Genomic DNA, 13,087 nt, shown 5'->3' on the forward strand with positions numbered 1-13,087 from the left:
ACCTGTTTTAATTATTTTGTTTAACAAACTCAAAACAGTACACCTAGGATAAGATTGCATATGTAAGCTATAAACATTACACTTGTCTTCCGCCTCCTTGTCATTCACTTGTATTATACACCCAACTGTCAAGTCTTAACCTTGCTAGATTAGAAGGTCTGTGGAGCAGGGGCTATACTATAAGTGTGTACAGCACACTGGGTCATAAGAACGGCTGTACCAGGTCAGACCAAAGGTCCATCTAGCCCAGTATCTGTTTACCAACAGTGGCCAATGCCAGGTGCCGCAGAGGGAGTGAAGCTAACAGGCAATGATCAAGTGATCACTCTCCTGCCATCCATCTCCATCCTCTGATGAACAGAGGCTAGGGACACCATTCTTTACCCACCCTGGCTAATAGCCATTTATGGACTTAGCTACTATGAATTTATCCAGTTCCCTTTTAAACATTGTTATAGTCCCAGCCTTCACAACCTCCTCAGGTAAGTAGTTCCACAAGTTGACTGTGCGTTGTGTGAAGAAGAACTTCCTTTTATTTGTTTTAAACCTGCTACCTATTAATTTCATTTGGTGACCCCTAGTTCTTCTATTATGGGAATAAATAAATATCTTTTCCTTATCCACTTTCTCCACATCACTCATGATTTTATATACCTCTATCATATCCCCCCTTAGTCTCCTCTTTTCCAAGCTGAAGAGGCCTACCCTCTTTAATCTTTCCTCATATGGGACCCTCTCCAAACCCCTAATCATTTTAGTTGCCCTTTTCTGAACCTTTTCTAGTGCTAGAATATCTTTTTTGAGGTGAGGAGACCACATCTGTACACAGTATTCGAGATGTGGGCGTACCATGGATTTATATAAGGGCAATAATATATTCTCAGTCTTATTCTCTATCCCCTTTTTAATAATTCCTAACATCTTGTTTGCTTTTTTGACCGCCTCTGCACACTGCGTGGACATCTTCAAAGAACTATCCACGATGACGCCAAGATATTTTTCCTGACTCGTTGTAGCTAAATTAGCCCCCATCATATTGTATGTATAGTTGGGGTTATTTTTTCCAATGTGTATCACTTTACATTTATCCACATTAAATTTCATTTGCCATTTTGTTGCCCAATCACTTAGTTTTGTGAGATCTTTTTGAAGTTCTTCACAATCTGCTTTGGTCTTAACTATCTTGAGTAGTTTAGTATCATCTGAAACTTTGCCACCTCACTGTTTACTCCTTTCTCCAGATCATTTATGAATAAATTGAATAGGATTGGTTTGGAGTTTGGAGCTCCGGACTCTACTGCAGTACAAAAAAGTAACAATGATTATAATTAGGCCCTACCAATTTCATAGCTGTGAAAAATGCAACACAGATCCATGAAATAAGCCCTTCCCCATGAAATCTGATATCCCCTTGTTCCTAGGAGCACCCCAGCAAAGGGGGATCCTAGTTCCAGCTGGGCTGGGGAGGGACAGGACTTTTCCATCCCCTGTACAGCTGCTTGGGTAGAGGAGGGGGAGTGAGAGAGACCAGACCCACCTTCAGGTGCCTCCCCCTGTGCAGGACGCTCTGGGACTGGGCAGCAGCCCCGGAGGTTCCTACAAATGGAGGAGGCTTGTGGCGTTGGATCCAATCTTCCCTGTGCTGTTAGGAGTGCCCCAGCAAAGGGGGCTCCTAGCTGCTAGTTTGGGCAGGGCTGGGGTGGGGCAGGACAGGACTTGTTTTTTCCCTGTAGGGCTGCTCTTGGGTATCTCTCCCAGCTTCAGATAGCTCCGCACCATCTTCCCCACTCTGTCCAGCCCTGAAGGCAGCACTGAAGTTAGGGTGACAATCTCAAGACTCCTCTACAACAGGTTTGCGACCCCCTCCCACACACCCTTTTGGATCAGGACTCCGACCGTTACAACACCATGAAATTTCAGATTTAGCATCTGAAAACATAAAATTTACCCATTTCTAAATCCTATGGCTGGGAAATTGACCATAACAGACCGTGAATTTGGTAGGGCCCTACTTATAATGACATTATGGGATAACTACCACATTGATTAACTATAAGCTTTTTGCATGTCCATTTTACACATTATTATTGCTAAAATTAAAGATCTATCATGCTTTTGTTGTTCTACTTAAAAAATACTTGCATTGTTTGCATTAATAGCAAAAGATGAATGTGCAGAAATTTTAGCAGAAGCCAGAACTGCTTTCAGAACCAATTTAAATTACTTGGTAATGTCAAAAGAATTAGGTTAAGAATTTACCATTTGCAGAAAACGTGATTAGTACAATATACAGCAGTAAAATAAAGAAATATTTCACATAAAATACCTCAATACATACACCACACAAATACATCTTGCAAGTACTGCTAGGATTAGGGTGTCTACCAGCCTTTCCTTTATAAACTCTGTTTTTGACCGGGCTTTAACGTAGGCTGTGTACAGGGACGCTGTCAAGTATTTGGAGCCCAAAATGTTGTTTTTGTTTAAAAATCTGTTTTAAAAATCCAATAGAAATAACTGTTAAAAGCATTACTTAGTGATGTTGAAAATCCAAATACCAAGAGCATGGCAATAGTCTCACCCTCGCTAATGGTAACCTAGTCACAATAATGCATAACTCCACCTACTATCTGGATAATAGCAATGCAATCTATTTTGTTATGGAAACATCAACCCTGAAAGGACTGCACCTGGGGCAGAATGCAGCAGGAGGTCTCATCAGCACAAAAGTTACTGAGAGCACATCAGTCCAGTGTTCTTCTCCTGCCACTGGCTCCCAGTAGAGAATGATGTTAAGTTTAAGATCTGCATCCTGATTATCAGAGCACTAAACAGCTGGGCACAGGATACCTAAATAGCATCTCACCCTCAGGGACCAGAACTGCCCTCGATGAGACTCCATTCCTCTGGTATCTGCCTCCAGGGTGAAGCCCATCTGTACAGAAAACAGGGCTTTCCTAGGGACTAGCTCATATTATAGAACTCTCTCCTGCAGGAGCTAAAGAGTACCACAAACCGCACCATCGTGCAGTACAAATGAAATACTTATTTTTTCAATCTTGCATTTGCTAAGAACAATATTACCACATTAGCTTACGTTTAAAAACCACACATGCACATTAACAATACGCTTTCACCTGGGCGTAAGAAACAGTACAGCAATGAAGAGGAACTGCATTTGATAGATATTTGTCTCCTTGTTTTATTTCATAATTCTAGAAGGAACTAACACACAGTGTTGGGTGCTGTGAAATAACCTAAGTAGAAGAGAATCAGAACTGGAAGATTAAACTGATTTTAATGGAATGAAGAATGACTTAAATAAACCAGTCTAGTTTCTCTCCAACCTGAGTGGAGTACACAAGGTCAACAAACATCATGAATGGTAAAAATAAAATAAGTTTTTAAAACATATTTTAATTCTAATAAAGCTATTGTTACAAAGAGGTTCTTTACTTTTTACCTTGAAAGCGTCTCGTTAAAGGCCACTTCCTTGATTTCTTTTGAGACCCCTTTGCTTTGCTTTCTTGTACAACAGGGTGAGAAGTCTTTTCTACACCCCTCAAAAAATGACAGAAGAGGGCATGGCTGGAGCATCTTGCATTCCACTAATCCAAGGCAAGCATAACTGACCCTAGTGGGTTCTTGCAACCAGCAAAACTTAAAACTGCCCTGAGGCAGTCAGAAGAGTTCAAATGCTACATTTGAATTACTTTTCAGTGGCTCCTTCCCCTCAAGTCCTGACCCACTGCATAGCTTTCATGGGCATCAGCGTATGTCTACACTGCAGCTGGGTGTGTGCTTCCCAGCCTCAGTAGACAGACACACTCTAAGGCCTGGTCTACACTAATCCCCTGGTTCCGTATTCCAATGGCTAGCCTATGTTGTAAAGCCCACACTGCTATTTTGGTGCTCAAGCTTAAGCAGAGCTAACGCATGCCTGTCTACCAGAGCTGGGAGGCACACTTCCCATCTCCAGTATAGACCTAGCAAGTCCTAGTGAATAGAAATTTAGGATATGTACATTTTCATCCTAACAAAGCTAAATTCAGCCATTGTATTTAGGTAGGTTAAAATGCAGGGTTTTTTAAAATGTGGTTATGCTTTTTGTACTTTAATAGAATAAAAATAAAAATAAAATTTGCAGGTTAGTTTTTTCACAATATGAATTTTAGGTTCTTTGGGAGTCCAACACACACCCATTCTCACACTCACTCAAAAGGCAGAATGTGTTTGCAATGGGGCATCTACTATAAATAACATATTAATTACCTATTATTGTTTGTTGCATGTTAGGGATAAAACAAAATCATATTAATGAATATATTGGTGTACTAGTCTAATTTTGCATTTACGTGACCAAAACAGCCAGGCAGTGTGTCTTTTATTATTTCTTAACTGTATAGCAGATTAGGGTGAAACACAAGCGTGTGCAAAAATCATCCCATTTATCTCTAATATATCTTTATACAACCTACATTGAAGTCCATTATAGAGTTTATAAAGGAAAGGTTGGTAGACCCCCTAATCCTAGCAGTACTGTGATAAGTCATTTATTGATAACTTGGCATATGCCTTTTTATTCTGTCATTTATATCAAATTAAATGTCTTATGCTGGAAGGCAACAACTGCAATAAGAGAGCTTGCTGAGTAAACAAATTCAAAGGAAAAGGTTAGCAATTTTGCATAAACTGGAAATAGTTACCTTTCCTATGTATACTTTTTTCTTTTACTGAAACTTAAACAGATATTTGAGAAAAACATTTTTTAAAAAGGAAGTCAGCATTAAAATTTAAGATAATCCATGAAAGGCTAACTAAAGCCCCTGTGTATACATAATTTACTTTCAGTGTAGAAACTGAAATATTTACTATTCAAGCTAAGACTTTTTCTCTATTTAGTCAAGATACATATCCAGTGATGGAAGAACAATTTTAATGTTCACCCGAGGTGCTGCTGGCCCCTTTCTGGTGCCAGAGGGGGATTCAGGCTATAAATGGGCAACGAAGGCAAACATTACTTCCCTTATGATGGGCTACAGGTCACTTAACCTTAGAGTGGCATAAGCTAGAGCAGCTCCCAGTCTGCTTTCACAGATGCTCATGCTGAGCTGGTGAAGAAGCAGGAAGCTAAAAGCAGTTTCATGCCCACCTCATTCCCGTGGCAAGCTGAGTGCCGAGCTGAACAGAGGAAGAATTGAGCTCCACATTTTGGTTATTCAATAGGTTGCGCTCTTCTTTCAGTCAGTACTTGACCAATGTCCTTGCATGTTATTAGGGGGGCACTGTGCTTTCAAAGGTATCATCTTTCAGATAAGATTTTAAAAAGGATTGCCCTGGCTTGGTCATTAAACCTTCTCCTCCCCTCCCACCCACCCCGTATTATTTGCTAGTTTGCCTGTACAACCTTCATTTGGGCCCCTGATGTTCATGAATTATGAGACATAACTACACAATCTCATACTATTTTTTCAAAAGATGCCTGCCTTTTTCTGTATTCTGGGAAAATGGGGTAACTAAAGGGGTAACTAGTTAATATATCTTTTTACCTCATCGTTCAGTGTGTGGCCCTGGGTCTTATTTACTGCACACCATCTAAATCCTGTTCTGAATACAAAATTATTAATTTCCTCTGGGGCTTTTCTACAGTACTCATCACAAAAAATCCATTTATCCTCACAACGCCCCTGTCAGAAGGTATTTTCATCGTCTCCATTTCACAGATGGGGCATTAAATCACAGAGAAAGCAAGTTCAAAATTGTCAAAAGTATCTACCGATTGTGGTTGCCCAACTTAACACACTCAGGTTCTGATTTTACAGAGTACTTAGCATGTATATGATACTTTATGTGTTCAAAGCACAGCTCTCCTTGACTTCATTACAGCTTTGACCCCACAGTCTCAAGTCAGGCACTCAGGAAAGAGGAACTTATGATGAATGGTTACCTGTGAAAAGTTTGGCTTACGTGATTTGCCCAGCATTAAGAATACTGTGGCAGAGGAAGGGGCAGAATTCAATTCACAAGGATGGCATTCAACTGCCTTAACCACAAGACCACCCTTTCTGTTTCTGCAGTCTCCTGCCAAATACATTACATAACTACCTACTTCTGCAACATATGCGTCAGGGCTTCTGCAGACAACAGCTGCATTTGCTACACAATTCTGATTCACTCCCTGAGAACTGTCTACTCTGCGCACTGCGCGACGGCTGTAAGGATGAATTCACATCTTTCACAGGTACCCTACACCTATGAAGAGAATTTTACTTAATCACAATGCCAAGCATGTCAAGTACACATCAGCTCTGCCCATCTTAGAGTTTTTAGGTTTTTAAAATTCACAGATTGTTTCAGCAACTGAACACAGTGACTATTTTGCAGGTCACACTACACAGCAGGTGCACTCTACATGTACAATGTGTACTCTCTTAGTCCTCTCTCAATAAATTGATGTGACTAGAGCCTGTAAATGTTCTGACCTCTAACATTAAGCTTCTCTGTAATAAGACTTAATTTGTGTTCTTTCTTTACAACGGGTTCAGATCAATTTTCACTCTCTGAATGAAGAGACTGAACAGTTATAATGGTATTATTTTGCCTTAATCAATATAGGAATGAAAAAGATACCAAGATGGTACAACAGTTAATAAGGTAGCTAATGCAATTCCCAGAACTATACTTGAAGGGCAATATATGAAGTTTCAGTCCTGCTTCTTAAGTGCTAATGTTCTCAAAGAATACTATATAGATATGATTAGATCCCAAAAATGGATTTGAAGCAAAAAAGATGAACTGACACATTAAATACTTGAAGAGTAAGGTAACTGTAGTTTACCATAAGGACTATAATCAAATGCACAAATACTTAAAAATTGTCTGCACTCCAAAGAAAGGGTATTGTAATATGACGCAGAATCCAATATCAGTATAAAATTCTCTCTCTCAAAAAATGAAGAGAAAAAAACCTCCATATATTCTAAACACAGATTTTGTGTTTTCTGTGTTCTTATGACTCAGAGCCCCCTGGCACTAGGTTTTGCATCATATTGCAATACCATTTCTTCTATAAAATACTTTAGTATAAAGTTGGTAAAGTTGGAAGAGCATTCTAGGAACAGGTAGTATAAGACCACATCCCATGCATCCTCTTTGCCTCAGAATCCTCATTTCCCGTCCTGCCACAATTGCTGTGCTCTGGAATCAAACTGAGAAGTTGGAGAAAGCTTGGGAAGCAGCATGGTGAAATGTGGGTTCTATTTTCAGCTCTACCACTGACCTGCTGTGTGACCTTTGGCAAGTCACTTTACCTCTCCCAGTCTCAATTTCACCGTACGTAAAAGGGTGATCATGCTACTTTACTTTGTGAATTACAAACACATTACATAAGAGCTAAATATCACTATTATTGTATGTACAAATAATAACACATTTCACCAAGCTCCCATCTCTGTGTTTGGAGAGTGAGAAATGGAGGGGCAAAGCTTGAGTCACGCTGGGACCCAGGTCCAAGTCCTACTGCTTTGCAATATAGACAGAGACTCAGTGGACTCATGCTATGGGAATCTGCCAAAAGTATCTCACAATCCTTCTGACCTTCTTTTTCCTCTGGACAGTCAAGTTTTCCCACACTGCTCACAAAGAGAGGCCTACAGCAACCACATTTGGGGAGGATACTAGGAAATTTGAGAATGGATGGTGGGACTCAGGCTGTCATATGCAGTGTAGATGCTGGAGCCCCAGGCTGGGACCTAGGGTTCAATAATTCCTAACCAAGGGCTACAAATGAGTGTAGCTGCTGTAGTCCTATGTTAACAAACCCAAAGTCTTTTAACTTGACATCTACTAACCCTAAGCTTACACAGCAGAGTACACATATCCTTCAGCACCCAAATGCTACCTTCCCCTGGTGTGTAAATCACTGTGGGCCTCAGGGAGGAGATAAGCACCCAGGCGCCTAGAGTGAGACCGCAGTGCACATTCCTAGGGGCCAAGTCACAAGCGCGTAGGGAGCTTTTACTGCACAAGTAAGCTGAGATGCCTACAGGGATAGGCACCAGCTAAGTGGAAGTACTGTGGATAGCAGCAGTACCTAGAAGTGGGAGTTAGGCACCTAAGTACCTACGCGGATTTCATCCTAAGTAAACATAAAGAATTGTGAAATCAAAAGCTAAGTCACCTTGTTTAGGACTGTACATTGACTAGTCACAAAATACTCCACGGTCAACTACCCTTTTTACAAGTATAGATATATTTCAAATATCTTGAATTTTGGTAACTAAGACTGCAGTTCATGAGCGTCTATTTAGAATTTATACTATGTGCTGATTCCATTATAGTTGCTGCGTTACTGCAATTAACATCTTTGTATGCGACCTCCTATTAAACATGATTGCCGCAATTTGAACTCAAACTCAAAATATATTACTATCTTTCACCCTTAGGCACTCAGTTCAACTTGAAATATTGAGCTGCCCCTCTAGAGAAAAGAGATGAAGGTCATACAAAGGACATGTATTTTTCCCCAGTAAAATAACTTAATAGTTTTTCTCAGGCTTTGGTTCTTTGTTGTATTGGTTGACTGATAAGGTGAGAGAAGACAGGGGACACAGATAAGCCTGTCAAACCACAACAGAAATTTCTGTTCATTGCCACCTTCTGTAGATAAGGCAGAGTCACTATTTCAGAAAACACAGCAGACAAGCTCTGACTTGCTGTGTTTTTAGAACTACCATGAATGCACACAGTTACGTTTACAGTCATTTAAACATATGCATTTTTGCAGCATACCTTTGCACAATGGCTGTGGCATGGTTAAAATCTGGATGAGCAAAAGCGATGAGACATCTCTGTAAAGTACTGGAACCTCTGGTAATTCTTCACTGCTCATCCTGAAAAATTATTAAAATCATCACTTTTGACACTATAATCCATCTTTCACTTTTACATTTTACTTTGCATTTTAATTTTAAATGTTTGTCATTGCAATATTACATGATCGCAAGCTTTTGGAATTCTAATATCTGATAATACTAATGAAACTATAGTTTTAAGATCACATTTTAGTCTACGGTACTTATGACAAATCACAATTTGAGCATTTGACTATTGTTACTAGTAGTTAACATTTCTAAAGACCTAAAGATACAACTCACCTGCGACATTCAATGTGTCTCCCTAAATGCTCATAAGCCACAAACTCCCAGTCATGCACAAAAATAATGTATAAAAAACCTTAAGATTCTGGGAGGCAATTTAGCATGTTCCTCCTCAAAAGGTTTAGCACATATACATGTAGATTCACAAACACATGCAAGCACACACACATCACTACAGTATTCAAGATTAACATTCTGTCCCACAGGATGAATTCCACTGAAAAACACTGAGATCCTATATAAGACTTTCCCTTACTTCATGAGATGGAATAAGAACTGTACAGGCTTGGAAGACTTAGATTTTATCGGTAAATGTTGATTTCACTATCCACACAAAAACCATCAAAAATATTTACATCAACAATAATCAAAATTTACAGATAGGCAAAGAAAGAAAAATGCTGCTTGAGAACTCAGAGTTTGATTTAAGGATATTTACTTTATATACTTTGACATGTGATATTGACAATTTGTGTTGTAATGGTTATACAGCTTTAACATTTTGGATCTCAATGTCTACTGTCAATGAACAACCATTGTCTGATTCCCATATTGCCTGACTCCTGCCATAATTTCCTGCAACTGTGAAAATTTAAATTGATTAAAAAAGAAATGCTTAAATCCAAAATTTTGCACAGCTATAAATATTTCAATTGATAAAAATAAAACATACTTAAAATAAACATTAAGAAACATTAAGAAATAAACTTAAATGCTTAACAAATACACATATCCATCAGAATTATAATAAAAATAAAAACTGAATTCTGCCAAGCCTACAAATGTTAGGGTAAAGGAAAAAAGTCAGCTAGATTTCTGCCCAATTTTTAGAGTCTCAATCCTGCAACATTTTATTAAGAACCATAAGTTTTATGAAAAAATTCATATGGCTAGAGAGAGCAACCACAGAAAAAGATACTATAGATTTCCTTTTAGATTAATCAGTTTCATTCAACAATACAAATTTATCAGTTATCTACTTATAAGTAAGGCTACATTTTAGTCACAAGTATTTTTAGTAAAAGTTATGGACAGGTCACGGGCAGTAAACTAAAAATACCAGTGACTAAAACTTGGTGGAGGTGGGGGGCTGCTGCCTGGGGGGCAGCGGGTGCTGAGGGAAGGCAGCCCGGGTGCTGGGGGCTGGACTGGCAGCAGCCCGGGACCCCACTGGTTAGGGTAGGTGGGGGTTTTTTGGAGCCAGCAGACTTCCTACCTGGCTCAGCACCTCTTTGCCAGGAGTTGGGGCACAGGACAGGGTGAACTGGGCTCTGGGCTGCACTTATCTGGGGGGCTCCCTGGAAGCAGCTCAGCTGCGAGGCGGAGGTGTGGCCAGGCAGCTCTGCGTGCTGCCTCTGCCCAGAGCACTGGCCACGTCTCCGCCTAGCAGCTGAGCAAAGGGGATGTTGCGGTTTCCGAGCAGACCCCAGGTAAGCGCTGCCCAGAGCCTGCCTCACCCCGTCCAGTGTGCCAACCCCCTGTTCTCTCCCACACCCAAACTTTGCTGGGGGGCAGGGTGTCTGGTGGCCCAAGACTACCCCAGTGGTAGCTGGTATGACTGGTGCAGGGGCTGCCTGAGCTGCACCTGAGCCAGGCATACTGGCTGCTGCAGAAGTCACGGGAAGTCACAGAATCCGTGACTTCTGTGACAAACTTGCAGCCTCATTTATAAGTAGAGTGTGCTAACAAGTACTAGTGGCATTTTTCTAGCTTAGTAAATGGCTTTAAGTATGTGCAGTGGTTCCCAAACTTATTAGATTGAGCTCCCCTTCTTTGCGTCTGTAGTAGTTTACGTTCTCCCACCACCCCCTGCCACACAAATATACATATCGATTAAATAAAAAAAAAAAAAGATCAACATGCAACTCTCACTTCATGCTAAGAACAGTAAGTCATTGGTTCAAACTGAGCCACCAATCAATCTATTGTTTGTAATAAATGCAAAAGCAAAACTGTGATTGTGCTCGATGCTTACAATTAAATGTGCACAATGCGTCGAAGAAAACGGATTAACATATAGATGGCAATGACAGCGTATAATGCTATGCAAGTTTAACAGAAATCTGTTAAAATGTATAGCGCCATCTAGAGCCAAATGCACAATGCCATCTGAAGAACCAATATGTCTGGAGGAATCAGCTTTGCTAATTATTCATTGCTGTGGGTAAAATGTGCGCAGTATGCTTTTTTCCTCTAAAACTTCTCATGCCCCCTCCCAGAGGCTCGCCCCCCAGTTTGAGAACTTCTGATGTAGCGCATACAGTACGACCAACTGGGTCAGATATTGCCATCTAAGTAGCAAGGAAAATGCACCTTGCTAGCTGGGGTGCATTTTTGATCAGTCCAGGAACAACAGGGATAGCCAGTTCCCTGGGAACACCCCACCTCCACCACCCTGGGTGGGAGTGGGGGTAGAAGGAGATCTCAAGGAGCAGCAGCCGGGGGCAGTTCCACACACAATCCCCCTAGTTCCCCTCCTGCTCCTGACAGCCTGCAGCATATATGTATAGAAGAGGGGGAAAGTACTGCTTCTTTCTCATTCTCCTACCCCATGCTGCAGGACCTGGGAGCGGGGGCACAGCACCTCACATAGTATCCAGGTACTGGAACCTGTCTTGTCTATTCCTGCCAATGAACAGTGGAGGCATGGTGGACCAGCTGATAGCCTCTCATCTGCCAAGGCAGGAGTGGAGAGCTGCTTGTGCTTGCTGAAGATGAGTAGCCATTCTGGGCTCTGTCCAGCCCCACCCTTCTCCATCCTTATGTAATGAGCTAGTTCTCTTCTGAGACTGGAAACTAGGCTGATCATCACATTTCGTTTGGGGCCTGGAAGGGATTTTCCCCATATGGCAAAACTGGCAAACTGCTATGTGAGTTCTTCCATCTGGCATCCCGGAATTTGGTGGGTTCCAGTGTGGTTGATGGGTTAAAAGTGGCCTGATGCGGTGTACCACAATTCAATGGGGTACTTGGGCATTGACCCTGAGCATGGCATTGCACGTCTCATGCAGTGTGTTGTTCTCATTTCATCTCATCTCATCTCACCTACCTCCTCTGTGGAGGTGGTGAATGGGTTGGGACACTAGCTTCCAGCCCCAGTCCCCGGTCAAACCTGGGGTGTATTGACCTCATATCCACCCTCAGCTTTTTAGAACCCGGGACCACTGGTGCCTAGCTGAAACAAGCACTGGAACAGCCTTGTAAGGTAATTTGGGGAATGGTTCCCCATTGGTTAATAATTTTAACCAAGCTGAATCCTCTGCACTTAACTTAAGGCTATGGTGTTTGTCTATCATTATTTCTGTGTTTGTAATAAGACTGCCCCCCTGGAGAGTTAGAAATTCTTGAGAAAGGGGTTTGGAGTGAATATATCACTGAGCTGGCATACATGGTTAGCACAATCACACTGATTAACTGTCTCTAAGGGCTCCTGTCACCATAGTCTTAAGGGAGAATTCAGTAAAAGTTTTATTTCATATCTATATTATCCCCTTTTCTTCTTGAAAACTAACAATGTATACAGTGAGAACAAGTCACCAAGCATAAATAAATAGTCACTCTAAAACAGTGATTTTCAACCTGTGGTCCACAGACCCCTGGCCGTCTGCAGACTATGTTTAAGATTTTCAAAGGGGTCTGCACCTCCATCTGTAATTTCTTAGGGGTCTGCAAATAAAAAAAGGTTGAAAACCACTGCTCTAAAAAACGGTATTTGTCAACAGTTAAAATTCTAGAAAAGACAATGAGGGAGTCAAATTTTCAAAAGCACCTAGTACCATTTTCAAAAATGATATAGGCAATTAGGAGCTTAAGTTTCACTGGAACGTAGGGATGCAGGCTCCTAAATCACTTAGGCACAGTTGAAAATTTTACCCATGGTTAGTTTTATTTTGCCTTTTGTGAGATAGATTGATAAAAGTTTCATTAGG

General features: G+C 40.9%; 1 protein-coding gene across 4 annotated transcripts in view; it reads right to left on the reverse strand.

The window, feature by feature from the left end:
- The window catches only part of UBR3 (ubiquitin protein ligase E3 component n-recognin 3), a 217,063-nt gene that overhangs the window by 23,556 nt on the left and 180,420 nt on the right, over window positions 1-13,087 (reverse strand). For all 4 annotated transcript variants that reach the window (XM_030580246.1, XM_030580243.1, XM_030580245.1 and 1 more), the window contains one exon: window positions 8,791-8,891. In XM_030580246.1, the coding sequence (XP_030436106.1) occupies window positions 8,791-8,891 (101 nt within the window). The remainder of the gene's footprint in view (window positions 1-8,790; window positions 8,892-13,087) is intronic.

Source organism: Gopherus evgoodei, chromosome 11 (assembly GCF_007399415.2).
Source record: "Gopherus evgoodei ecotype Sinaloan lineage chromosome 11, rGopEvg1_v1.p, whole genome shotgun sequence".
Lineage (NCBI taxonomy): Eukaryota > Metazoa > Chordata > Testudines > Testudinidae > Gopherus > Gopherus evgoodei.